Here is a 12,252-nt window from a genome sequence, read left to right as displayed (position 1 = left end):
TCATTCTGGACTGGTCGACTTACTTGTGATATGCTCCAGTCTTTTAGTTAATAAAAGCCTTGGTTTGGATCAAGTCTTTGGTTCTTTCGACGCGCATTACACCCCTGATCTGATACATTGCAGGTACCATATGATGCAGCCAGCCAGGATCCTGTATAATGCTGTTAGGATGATGCTGGTAGACTTGCCCTCCTCAACCTCCTGAGGAACCTTATAAGGAAGTGTAGTTGCTGCACCACCTTCTTAACTAGTGAGGAGGTGTGGATCTAGGATAGGTTGTCCTTTAAATAATGCCAAGGAACTTTGGACTTTTCTCTGGGTGAAAAACTTGTCCCTTAGGTCTCTTTTAAATCACTCCTCTCTTACTTTAAACCTATGCCTTTTGGATCTAGAATTGTGTACCATGTAAGAAAGATTGTGGGGATTTACTTTATTCACGCCACTTGTGATTTCATAAATTTCTATAAGATTATCCCTTAGCCTCCCACATATGAGAGAATAAAGACCCAGTCTATCCAAATTCTTCCTATAACTCAAGCCATCCTAGTAACATCCGGTGAATCTCCTGCATCCTTTTGAGCTTATCAATATCCTCTGGAGGACCAGAACTGCTTGCAGTACTCCAAGTGAGGACTTGATGTCTATCATGAGCCTTAGCTTTTATACTTAACACCTTGCTCAATGAAAGCAAGCATGCCACTTTCCTCACCACCTGTCAATCAGAGTTGCCACTTTCATTGAAGTATGTACCTGTGCCTAGATACTCTGGCTGCTGTGAAGTTCCTTTGATTTCTACTTCTTCTGAAGTAATGAGCTTCTGGCAGACGTGGTCGAGGCGAGATCATTAGTTACATTTAAGGAAAGACTGGATCGTTACATGGATAGGAGGGGACTAGAGGGGTATGGACCGGGTGCTGGTCAGTGGGACTAGGAGGGTGGGGATTTGCTACAACATGGACTAGTAGGGCTGAACTGGCCTGTTCTGTGCTGTAAGTAGTTATATGGTTATAAAAATCATAATCGAGTAAGTACCGAATTTGATGGCATTTATTACCCACACGCATATAAGACTCTCCATTTCAATGGGGAATATTTAAAAAAATTTTTAGTGTATTTACAGGTAAGCATTTAATGTTATTGAAATATGTAGCTATAGTTTAGCAGAATAAAAATTTGAACAAAACATGCAACTAGGGCAACAGAAAAAATATTTTTAATAATAATACTGCTGTAATTTATAAGAGAAAACAAAAGCAGCTTAGCTAGAGAAGAAAACATTTTATAAAAACAAACTGCCATTGTCAGTCCACAAGCTGGACCTGCTGCCCTGCTCCTTCCTGGGTTGTGGGGGCGGGGGGGTGGGAAGCTGGGCACTGTAATCAGTGTGGGGACTGGTGGCAAGCTGTCGGGAGGGACCAAGGGCAGTGGGATGGTGTTGGGGCTGGAGGCGGGCTGTATGAAGGGAGCAGGGCAATGGGATTAATGTGGTCTGGTGGTGCATTGTTGAATTGGGGGCGTAGCAGGGTGGTGGGATTGCAGGGGGCTGGTGGCGCGCTGTTGGGGGGAGGCAGGGCATTGAGATCAGTGAGGGGACCAACAGCGGGCCACAGGGAGAGTCTCCCGACAACCCTCCCCCAGCCCTACACTGATCCCACCGCCCCACTCCTCCCCCCTGACAGCCCACCACCAGTCATCAATGATAGATAGCAGTGAGCCATGCAGCGACGATGGTCACTGTCAGAGTTACTCACCTTTATCACCCTAATTTCAACTTTGCATACAATATCCGGGGGATATTTTTGAGCCATTTGGGGAGGAGGGGGGGGGAGAAGAAGTGGTCTTATATGCCATCAAATACGGTAATTGCAAGTGTAAACATTTTCTGGCAGGCAGACGGATACCTTAATCACTATGACACTCCAGAGTACTGCTTTCTTTGCCCTTAGAACTTGGTAAACCTATCCCATTTATAATGCTTCGAAATTATTTTAAATTTCCATGCTCAGGCAAAAAATACAACAAAGAATCAATCACTGCATCTCTAATAACTATTAGTCATACCATTGAAACTTTACAGCAGACTGGAGGTTGCGCACTTACCTGCATCGGGAGCAATGCTGGTTGCCACTGGTGACATAATCAAAGTGACGCGCGGGAGAAATAGCACACATGCGAGTGTTAGGTAAGCAGTTAGCATATAAGAGGAGGAGTGTGAGAGCATCAGGATCACCCAAGGGGTGGTTAGCCAATGAGAAGGTTTGGCTGAGTGGTGTTTGGGGAGTTGAAGAATCCATTATTGTGTCCGAAGAGAATAAAGAAAGTCGACTCCATTTTGTGCTGAAAGAAACGAGTGAGTATATTCTTTAAATGTGTGTAAACTGGGTAAACCAATGCCGTTACAGTTTCCTATTTTCAGTTTAACAATATATCTGAATTTAGTAAATTTACTCATGCTAGCACCTGTTTTGTATATGTACCACATTACAAGTCTGTAGTTCCCCAAAACTTAGTCACCTTGCTTCTTCCAGTTCAGTAAATGAAAATATTAAGATGCAAATTCTAAAAGTTTTATAGTGCACACATTGAAATGGCACATTTATAAGTCCTTAGAAAAAAATTAAACAATAACATCTAAATTAGGATCAAGACCCCTTGAGCCTGCTCTACCCTTTAATGAGATTATAGGTGATCTGATTGTGATTTCAACTCTGCATTTGCTGAACCTCCTGTAGCCTTTCCCCCTCTCACCTATGAAGAAGCTATTCAATTAAGTCTTTAAAATATTTATATTTTGTTTCCATCGCAAGTTTAGGAAGAAAATTCTGAAGGCAGATGACCCTTTGGGGAAGAAAATTTTGCCTAATCTCCGCTTAAGTGATGTCCAACTTTTTAATAAGAACCCCATGTTCTATGTTCTTCTATTAGCAGAAATAGCCTCACCATTTCACCACTGAATAGAAAAACACTCAAGATTTAAATCAATCAAGTCATGTCTCACTCTTCAAAATTCCAATGGATGTAAGCCTAGCCTTTTCAATATCTGAAATAGGAGGAGGGCTGTATGAGAACTGTTTACATCCTTCCCAAAATAAGGAAATTAGTGCTACTCGTCATACTCTAGATGAGGAATCACAATGCCCTACATAATTAAAGCATTGCATCCTTATTTTGTGTTCAATTCCTTTAGTCATAAAACATAACATTCTGTAATTATCCTTATTAATTGCTGTGCCCACATTCTTCTAGCATTTTACATTTTATAATTTGTCATTTTGTTTGGTGTGGACATCATGGGCCTGCAAAAGCAATCTGCTGGAGGAACTCAGCAGGTTGAGCAACATCAAGATTAAAAGTACAGAGGAGAGATAGCAAGTATAATGAGGACAGGGTAGATCACCTTTACCATGGATGTCCAGTCTATGTGCACCTCTATCTCCCATCAGAAAGATCTTAAAGGCCTTCGCTTCTTCCTGGAACAACAATCCTACCAATGACCCTCCCCCAGCACTCTCCCACCTTGTACTTATTTTACTGGCTATCTCTCCTCTGCACTCTTAGTGGTTTCAAGGTTAATTTTTACAATTTATTGTAATAAAACAGTGTCATGTTACATGAAATTGCTTTTGCCTGCTGTAGAGCAGATAGATTTACCATCAGCAGAAATTGCCTGAAACTCCTATTATAGTCAGAGAAAGAGAAGCAAAAGAGAGCCCCCCCCCCCCCAAGTCATCAAGTGTCTGTAGATTTCCCTCCAGCGCTTCTACAGTCTCCGCAGCCACACAGATTCCATTCGAAACCATTGGCAACCCGAGCTCCTGATCTGAACCTCCAACACAGTCAGGAATCCTTCAGCGCCTTCGGCACCCCCCTCGTATCCTGGTTCCAATACCTAGTACCCTATCAGCCAGTTTTGAACCAGTCTCCAGCAGTCTGCAGCCCAGTGCGAGTCTCCCAACAGCAGTCTTCAACAGCCCACAGTCTCCATGGATTCCTCACCTTGAGTTGCCAGTAGCCTGTCATATGCATTGGTCTTTCAGATACAGAGCTCCCTCATTGGTCCACTGCCATGGTCATCTCCTCTGCTTCTCCTTCCCAAATGGTGGATGGTCTCCCTGTTTTCTGGTGCCCTGCTCCAGTCCTTGCAATCCCTCATGGCTGCTGCCGACCTTTTTTTTTCTCCCACTGATGTTCTTTGGCCTAATGAATTCCTCCAGCAAATGTTTTTTTGCTCCAGATTTTCTTGCTAAAATAGGCACTTTCTCATTTTACCCTATTTACCATTTCTCTGTTAACTAGACCTTTTCCCACTTACATAACTTTCTTACATCTCTTGTAAATTGATTACCTTTTTTAACTACAATTTGCATTTATATCACTTTGGTCAGAGATGCCCTGGTTTGTGGAGGGAAATATCAGGCAGATATTTTTTAATGTAGTTATGTAATTAAGGTCTATATAACATCCAAAAGAAGTGGAGCCCATTTAGAAAAAAACAGATAATTTGGGCAGACCTCCACAATACAAAGGGTTGATAGAAGCTCATTTCTGTATATTATGGGCTTGCAGTTCCGAATATCCTATCAGTGCTTAGCTTGAACTTTATTTCTCAACTGTTTTATCCACTTGGTTGTAGTCCGGAATGCCTTTTGTTTATGCCACTGTTATTTTTCCTAGAGAAGTGAAGTGAAGCATATAGTCATGGGAAAACTCGGAGAGAAGGAATCCTTTGGAGAGATCAGCATTCTTCTTAAAAAGCCCTTCACCTGCACTATTATCACAGCAACAGAAGTTGAACTTGGAGTTATTTCTGACCAGGATTTATTAGGTAATTTTCAATACCAATTTATTTTGGTTTATTGATGTCCTTGATGAGATGGCAACAGAAATATTGTGGATCGTTTTGATTTTCATACCTAAACAAGGATGCACTTGCCACAGTGAAGATTCATTAGAGTGGTTTGCCATCCAAGGAGTGCATGCGTAGAGTCCAACTTACCAATAATTCTCTCAACTAATTTCTAAGGTGGCTATAATATGATGAGAGATTGGGTTGATTTACTAGAATTTAGAAGAATGACAAAAGATCTCCTTGAAACATGCAAAATTCTTGAGCAGATTGACAAGCTGAATGTGGAGAAAATGTTTCCTGTAATAATGAGACTAAGACAAAAGAAATATGTAGCTTTCGTGCATCAGTAGTATGTCTATTCTTTGGCATCTTTTGTTTATTTACAAATTGGACCCATAAAATCATACAACATTGAAACAGACTATTCTGCCCATCATGTCAATGCTGATCAGTGGGAACCAATCTGTAACAGGCCTTGGCTCATGGCTTTCAAATCCTGAGTGATGCTGTTGGCGATTGTGCTTCCGCCACAGTCTCCATTAGTGCTTTTCTGGTACTTGCTATGCACTGGGTATAATAAAATCTTAAAATTCCCTCCAAATCTATGATTCCTGACTGAAAATCTTATGTAAGTGTCATCTAGTTTTATTCACTTCTGATTACCCGAAAAAAATTCTTGCTGTCTATCCTATCTATACCCATCATAATTTATCTACCTCAATCATGTTACCTCTTAAGCTCCTCCACACCAGGAGAAATAGACATAGTCTCACCAGTCTCTCTTCATAACTAAAAAAGCACCATCTAGGCAATATCCTGGTTAATCATCTCTGCACCCTTTCCACCACCATCACATCTTTTCAATGGTGCTCCAGCTGAGGTCAGACCAACGTTTTCTAAAGTTGAATTATTGTATTCATTGCCCTTTCCACCATTGCATATGCCTTCTTAAGTTATCTACCTGAACTGCCACTATCAAGAATACTTGAACTTGTACAATGAGATCCCTCTGTTCTTTAATTCTCTCCATCTCCTTACCATTCATTGTACATGTGAATAAGGGTAGCATGGTTAGTGTAGTGGTTAGTACAACGCTGTTATAGTGCCAGCAACTGGGGCTCAAATCTGATGCTGTCTTTAAGTTTGTATGTTCTCCCCCTGTCTGCATGGGTTTTCGCCGGGCTCTTTGGTTTCCTCCCACCATTTGAAATGTACTTGGGGCTGTAGGTTAATTGGGTAGTACTGGCCCATGGGCCAAAAGGGTCCGTTACCATGCTGTATGTCTAAATTTTTTTTAAAATGTCCTAATCTCATTAGTATCCTCAAAATCAGGATTAAACTCCATCTGTCATGTATCAGCCCATTTCACCATCACATTTATCACACCCTGTAACCTGACTACCGCAGGTTTGGCAACTCCCTCAATCTTAGTGCTTTCTGCAATTTACTGATGATGCTTCCTACATCCATATCTAAATCATTTACATATATTACAAATAACAAGAGTCCCAGCACCACTCTTTTGGGTACACCATTGGTCACTGGCAATGGTCACAAAAGCAACCCACAACCATTACCCTCTGTCACCTAATTTGGACTTAATTTTCCATGGATTGCATGGGTCCCTCACCTTCTGGACTAATCTTCTATGTTGGATGTTGTCAAAGGCCTTACTGAAGTCCATGTAAACTATATCTACTGCTCAGCCCTTATTAATGCTCTTTGTTACCTCCTCAAAAAAAATGCAATCAAATAGGTCATACAAGATTTGACAAGGTGATACTGACCATCTCTGATCCATCCCTGGCTTACCTGTGCCTCAGAATTTTTTAACCAACAGCTTGCTTATTACTGATGTTAAGCTCACAGTTATTGTGATTACTTACCACTTTTGGAACCTCACATATGGAATGTAAAGACTTAAAAATCTCAGCCAGATATCGTTTTTCTACTTTGTGATGAATCTCATCTGGCACTTTGGAATTATTTACTTTTAAGTTTGCTAGCACATCGAATACCCCCTCTTTAATTATGGAGACTTGCACTAGATCTTCATCTTCTCTTTTGTTGAGTTCTCTAACCTAAAAGTTCATTTCTTTTGTGAATACTGATGTACAATATTCATTTAGGATCTGACTATACCTTGCTGCTCATGCACAGATTGCCCCTGTTGACCCCAATGGGCCCTACTTCCCTGGTTATTCTTTTGCCTTTAATATACTTCTAAAACACTTTCAGATTTACCCTAATCCTGCCTGTCAGTGATACTAATGACCCCCCTTTGCTTTCCTAATTTCCATTTTAAGCATCATCCAACACATATCATAGAAGAGATTGCTCCATTTTTAGTTCTCTAAACATGCCATTGTAGCAGCCCAACACAGAAAATGGCTGTCAAATGCGGTGACCACCAAAGCTTGTGCGGGCTGAAATGCCTGTTTTCATAGGCCGCTGGCAAATCAGTGAAACTGGCCAATCACCGTCGGTGGATCGCAGGGGACCCAATTGCAGATTGGGCATCTGAGGTAACCAATCGGCAGCCGGCCCGCTCAAACAATGCCCCGGTGGTGACATGGCTGAGCTGACTATAAAAGGCAGAGCTGCCACTAAATATACTCAGGGTCAAATACACTCTACTGGTGTGTGTGTCTTTCTTCTCCAGATATGAGCTGCAATCTTAGGGCTATAACTGAGAGCTATAAACTAGCTGTAGCCTTAGTGACCTCGCTACACCATATCCTCTTTTATCTCTATATATCAAACCCTCAACATTCCACAACATCCAAGATATAATGTAATTATTATGCTTGGCTTTCACTCTCACAGGTACATGCTTCCCACTCCGCAAATATAGAACTACCTGCAAATAGATGCTTTCTGTCTCTACAAGTCCAGTCTTATTTCAATGAAATTGATCTTCCTTCAATCTTAGATATTTTTCCTGGTTAATCCTTAACTTTTTCCATGAGTACTTCAAAATATACCATCATGGAGTTATGACAAGTTTTAAAAGACATTTTTTATGAAATTCCTTTTGCTTCCCACAGAGCTAGATCTTGTAAATCAAATGCTCCTTCAACAAACGGCAGAACCAATCTTGGGCAACCTCACTCTGGTGAGTGAAACTGCAATAATTTAAGAAATTGATTTAAAGCATTAAAGGTCTCTATTAAATTCATGGGTGAAAACAAAATTTCATGTAGCAGCAAAATCTAATTGGTAAATATTTAGGTCAAATAATATTTAATTTGATGATATGATTCCATTAAATGGAAAAGATGCAAATGTTTTGAAATATTGTAAAATTTAATGAAAATATAAATTAAAATGTAAATGTTTTAAGGTTTGATTAATAAGAAATTATGACTTATTTTACCAAAATACAAAGGTTGATTTAATATTAATGACTGCAGTCAAAAGTTAATTATTTATTTACCCTGATTTTAAGGAAATTTCCAGATTTCATGTGCATCTGCCAATATCCAGAATATTTCTGAATATCTCCAATTAAAAAAAACTAGGGGGAAGACAAATAATGTTGATAATTTAAATTGCCTGGATATATTGATAAATAGTAAATATCTAAAATTGGAAGATATTGCAAATTAAATTATGCAAGCCTTAGTACAGGAACTGGCAACTTTTATAGATGAAATTAGTCGTTGCACCTGAAAATGTATAGATGATCAAGTTAGAACTTGAATTATTCTTTTTTTGTTTCAGTCAGGGATTTTTTTGTTGTTATTGCCGATTAGGAAAGGGTTTCGATAACTCCATAACTCTTATGGATTTTAGACTGCAGGCATATAACGGCAGAATCAAGGAATTTTGCCGCTACACACACAGGCAGTCTAAAAAGGAATGTGCAGGAACTTTGAGTCAATTCCTACACTGCGATTTATCCTGCAGGACCCCTACAACTTTTTGGAGGAAGCCTGCAGTGTAAATCATACCGGAAAAATTTGTTGTTGTTCATTCACTCTACTGCTTGTCCAATCACCGGAACTGTTGCACTCAGGTACTTGCAGTCTAAAAAAGCACCCGGTGTGAATGACTGCACGGGCAGTAATTATGTTAATTTTTTTCAATGATTTTCCCGATATTGCAGTCTAAAAAAAATTACTATTTCTCTTTCCATGTAATTGTCATTTTAGATTACCATCACACCCTTCTAATTTGGAATCTAGCTTACATATGTTCAACATTTTATGGATTGTTAAAATTGGGGTAACCTTTTCAAAATATTTTTAAAAATCAACTGAGAGAAATTGAACTGTTTCAAAATCTTGTATTATTTGCTTGCAAGAAGATCTCTGTTTTACTGAGTTTTTTTAAACATGTAGGAAGAAGTCAATAATAGATTTATTTTTCTGGAAAAGGAGAAAAAATGGAAAAAGTATAAGGTAAATGCATTTAATTCAAAAGGTTTTCTTACAATTTGATCAGGATATTTCACTTCTTGCTGGTGTGCTTAATAATGTCTGCTTAAAGCTTCTGATTTTTCAGACTGAAGAATCCCTTCAAATAACCTTAAAGCCTTGATCCTGTCCTAAGGGCCAGTATTCATTGAGCAAAATGCTCTTTGAATTAAAAAATCATGGTAAATAGTCCAGCAGTTTTGAAAAAAAATAATGATACCAGCCTACAGCCTCAAATTTTTAGGAAGCAAGCAGCATTATGGAAAATAAATTGTATCTGGAGCCAGCCCAAAGTATTTCAATTTGATTTCTAAAAAGATAGCTTTTATAACTGATAACATTATAGCATTGATGTTATTAACTACCCAGCAGTAATAAAACTGACATAAAAATAGAAAATAGTGGTAAAACACCAAGCTTATTGCTGCCTGCCACCTTAATTCTCTATCTCACTCACCTTCAGGTCTGTCTGTGTATCTTCCATTACTTGGAGTCTAACATAAACTTCAGAAATAGCACCTCATTTTCTGTGAGGGCATGTTGCTATCTATATTACTTAATATTGCATACAGCATCTTCAGCTAACCCACTCTCTCTGTTTGTATCAGAACTGGTCAATTCAACCCTTAGGACATCTATACTGTAATATTGGCTCATTTTCTCACTGTTTTTCATCATGGCCAAATGTCTTAACATTTGAAGCTTTTTGTAGCTCTTGCATTGCTTTGTTTGAACGTTCCTTCTCTGACTTCCCTCAACCAGGTTACTTTAACATCGTGTCATCACCATCAGAAATATTCCATTAATTTGATCCATCCTACATTTGAAAAAGACCTTGTTTGGTCTCTTTTTTTTTGAAAATTTTATTTATTAATCATAATAAATCATACAATAAAGATACAAACAAGTACATAATATTTTTACCCCTTACAACCCCCTACCCTAGCCCAGCCAACCCTCCCAACTCCCCTCTAAACTACCCCAAAAAAGAAAGAAAAAGAAGAAAGAAAGAAAGCAGATGAGATCAAATAACAAAACACCATTTAGTTATTTGCCATGATTTGGGGCAACAACATCAATGCGTGGGAAAAATTTAGCAGCATATACTTCATATACGGGCTCCAGGTTTTAACAAAAAAAGAATAATTATTATATAAATTATATGTTATATTTTCCAGTGGAATACAAGATCTCATTTCCAAATGCCATCGCTGAATACTCAAATTAGTCTCATTTTTCCAAGTAATTGGCAAATGTTTTCTAGTCACAGCTAAAGCTAATCTCAAAAAAGTAATTTGAAATTTATTTAATTTTAACTCCAAGCTCAATTTCTTAATATAACTCAATAAAAATACCAAAGGGTCAAGTGAAATTTTAAATTTGAAAATAGCTTCTAAAAGTTCCTTAGTTTCATTCCAAAAGGGTTTCACCATTTCACAATGTAAAAAAGAACCAACTTCCTTATGACATCTAAAACATAAATCAGAAGAAATAAACTTATATTTCCTTAATTTCTCCAGAGTTAAGTATAACTGATGAAGAAAGTTATAATGGACCAATCTAGTCATTTTAGTCATATAAAATCATCCAATCATCCTGAGAAATAGATGTGGACAAATCTTTTGCCCATTTTAATTTAGATTTTTAAACATCCGGCTTGAACATTTTATTCTGCAATAAAGCATACATCTCAGATATGAATCCTTTCTTGCTATCATCAGTAAGTAAAATTTCAAATTTGGACCACCTTGGTAGCCGTAACATACACCTAAAATTATCCAACAACGAGGCTTGAATTTGATAATAAGAAAAAAGTCTTTTAAAAGATATTTCATATTTCTCTTTCATTCTTTGAAATGAAATAAAATATCTTGCTTCATAACAATCTTCTACTAATTTAATACTTTTCTGATCCCACAACTTCAAAAGTTGATTATTAAGTGTAAAAGGAAAAGGCTTATTTTGAAACAAAGGAGTTTTAGCCAAAATTTTACGTGAGTACCTATAATTTCATTTTTTTAATTCCATAATTCCATTAAATGTTTCAACCAGGCAAATTATAATTACTTAACTTCCATCTATAAATGAACTGATCCATCTTTTTCTCACCAATCTGAGATAGTTCAATATTAGCCCATATCCGAGGTTTATCCACTTCAAACATCCTATTAATAAATTTCAACTGTGCCAATTCATAATAATTCTGAAAATTAGGAAGTTGCAAACCTCCTAGCCCATACTTCCAAGTTAATTTCTGTAATGACACCCTTACCATTTTACCTTTCCACAGAAACCTCCTCACCAAAGCATTCAAATCTTTTAAAAAATTTTGAGGAATCTTGCAAGGAATAAATTGAAAAAGATATTGAATTCAGGGGAAAGATATTCATTTTCATACAATTAACATTAACAATATTAATGTTATAGGTAAATCTTTCCACCAATTCAAATCATATTTAATTTTAGACAATAAAGGTAAGTAGTTCAGTTGATATAAATGATTATAATTACTATCTATTATAATACCTAAATATTTAATCTGATCGAACCACTTAAATTTCACAATTTGTCTACAAAGCGAATGATCAATTTCAGCTAAAGGCATAATTTCACTCTTTTCACAGTTAATTTTATATCCCGACACTTCGCCATTCTGCTCCAATCTATCATTCAGATTCCCCAAAGACAACAGAAGTTGTGCTAAATATATCAAAACATCATCTGCAAACAAGTTTATTTTATACTCGTCCGTTTTCACCCTAATGCCCTTAATAGTACTATCTTGTCTAATCTTCTGAGCCAAGGGTTCAATAACCAATGCAAATAGAGCTGGTGACAAAGGACAGCCTTGTCTGGTCAATCTAGATAGCATAAAAGGTCCATTTGTCACAACACTAACAGTAGAATTTTTATATAAAGCCTTAATCCAACCAATAAAAAGACGCCCAAAATTAAACTTCTCCAAAACTTTAAACAAAAAACTGC

General features: G+C 37.6%; 1 protein-coding gene across 2 annotated transcripts in view; it reads left to right on the top strand.

Annotated features, from left to right (window-relative positions):
- Positions 1 to 12,252, top strand: part of cnbd1 (cyclic nucleotide binding domain containing 1) — a 163,500-nt gene that overhangs the window by 134,870 nt on the left and 16,378 nt on the right. For both annotated transcript variants that reach the window (XM_069921988.1, XM_069921987.1), the window contains exons 10-12: positions 4,675 to 4,825; positions 7,897 to 7,964; positions 9,193 to 9,252. In XM_069921988.1, coding sequence (XP_069778089.1) covers positions 4,675 to 4,825; positions 7,897 to 7,964; positions 9,193 to 9,252 — 279 coding nt within the window. The remainder of the gene's footprint in view (positions 1 to 4,674; positions 4,826 to 7,896; positions 7,965 to 9,192; positions 9,253 to 12,252) is intronic.

This window comes from Narcine bancroftii, chromosome 2 (assembly GCF_036971445.1).
Source record: "Narcine bancroftii isolate sNarBan1 chromosome 2, sNarBan1.hap1, whole genome shotgun sequence".
Classification (NCBI taxonomy): Eukaryota; Metazoa; Chordata; class Chondrichthyes; order Torpediniformes; family Narcinidae; genus Narcine; species Narcine bancroftii.
Note: the sequence above shows the minus strand (reverse complement) of the source record. Positions and strands in the feature narration are given on the sequence as shown.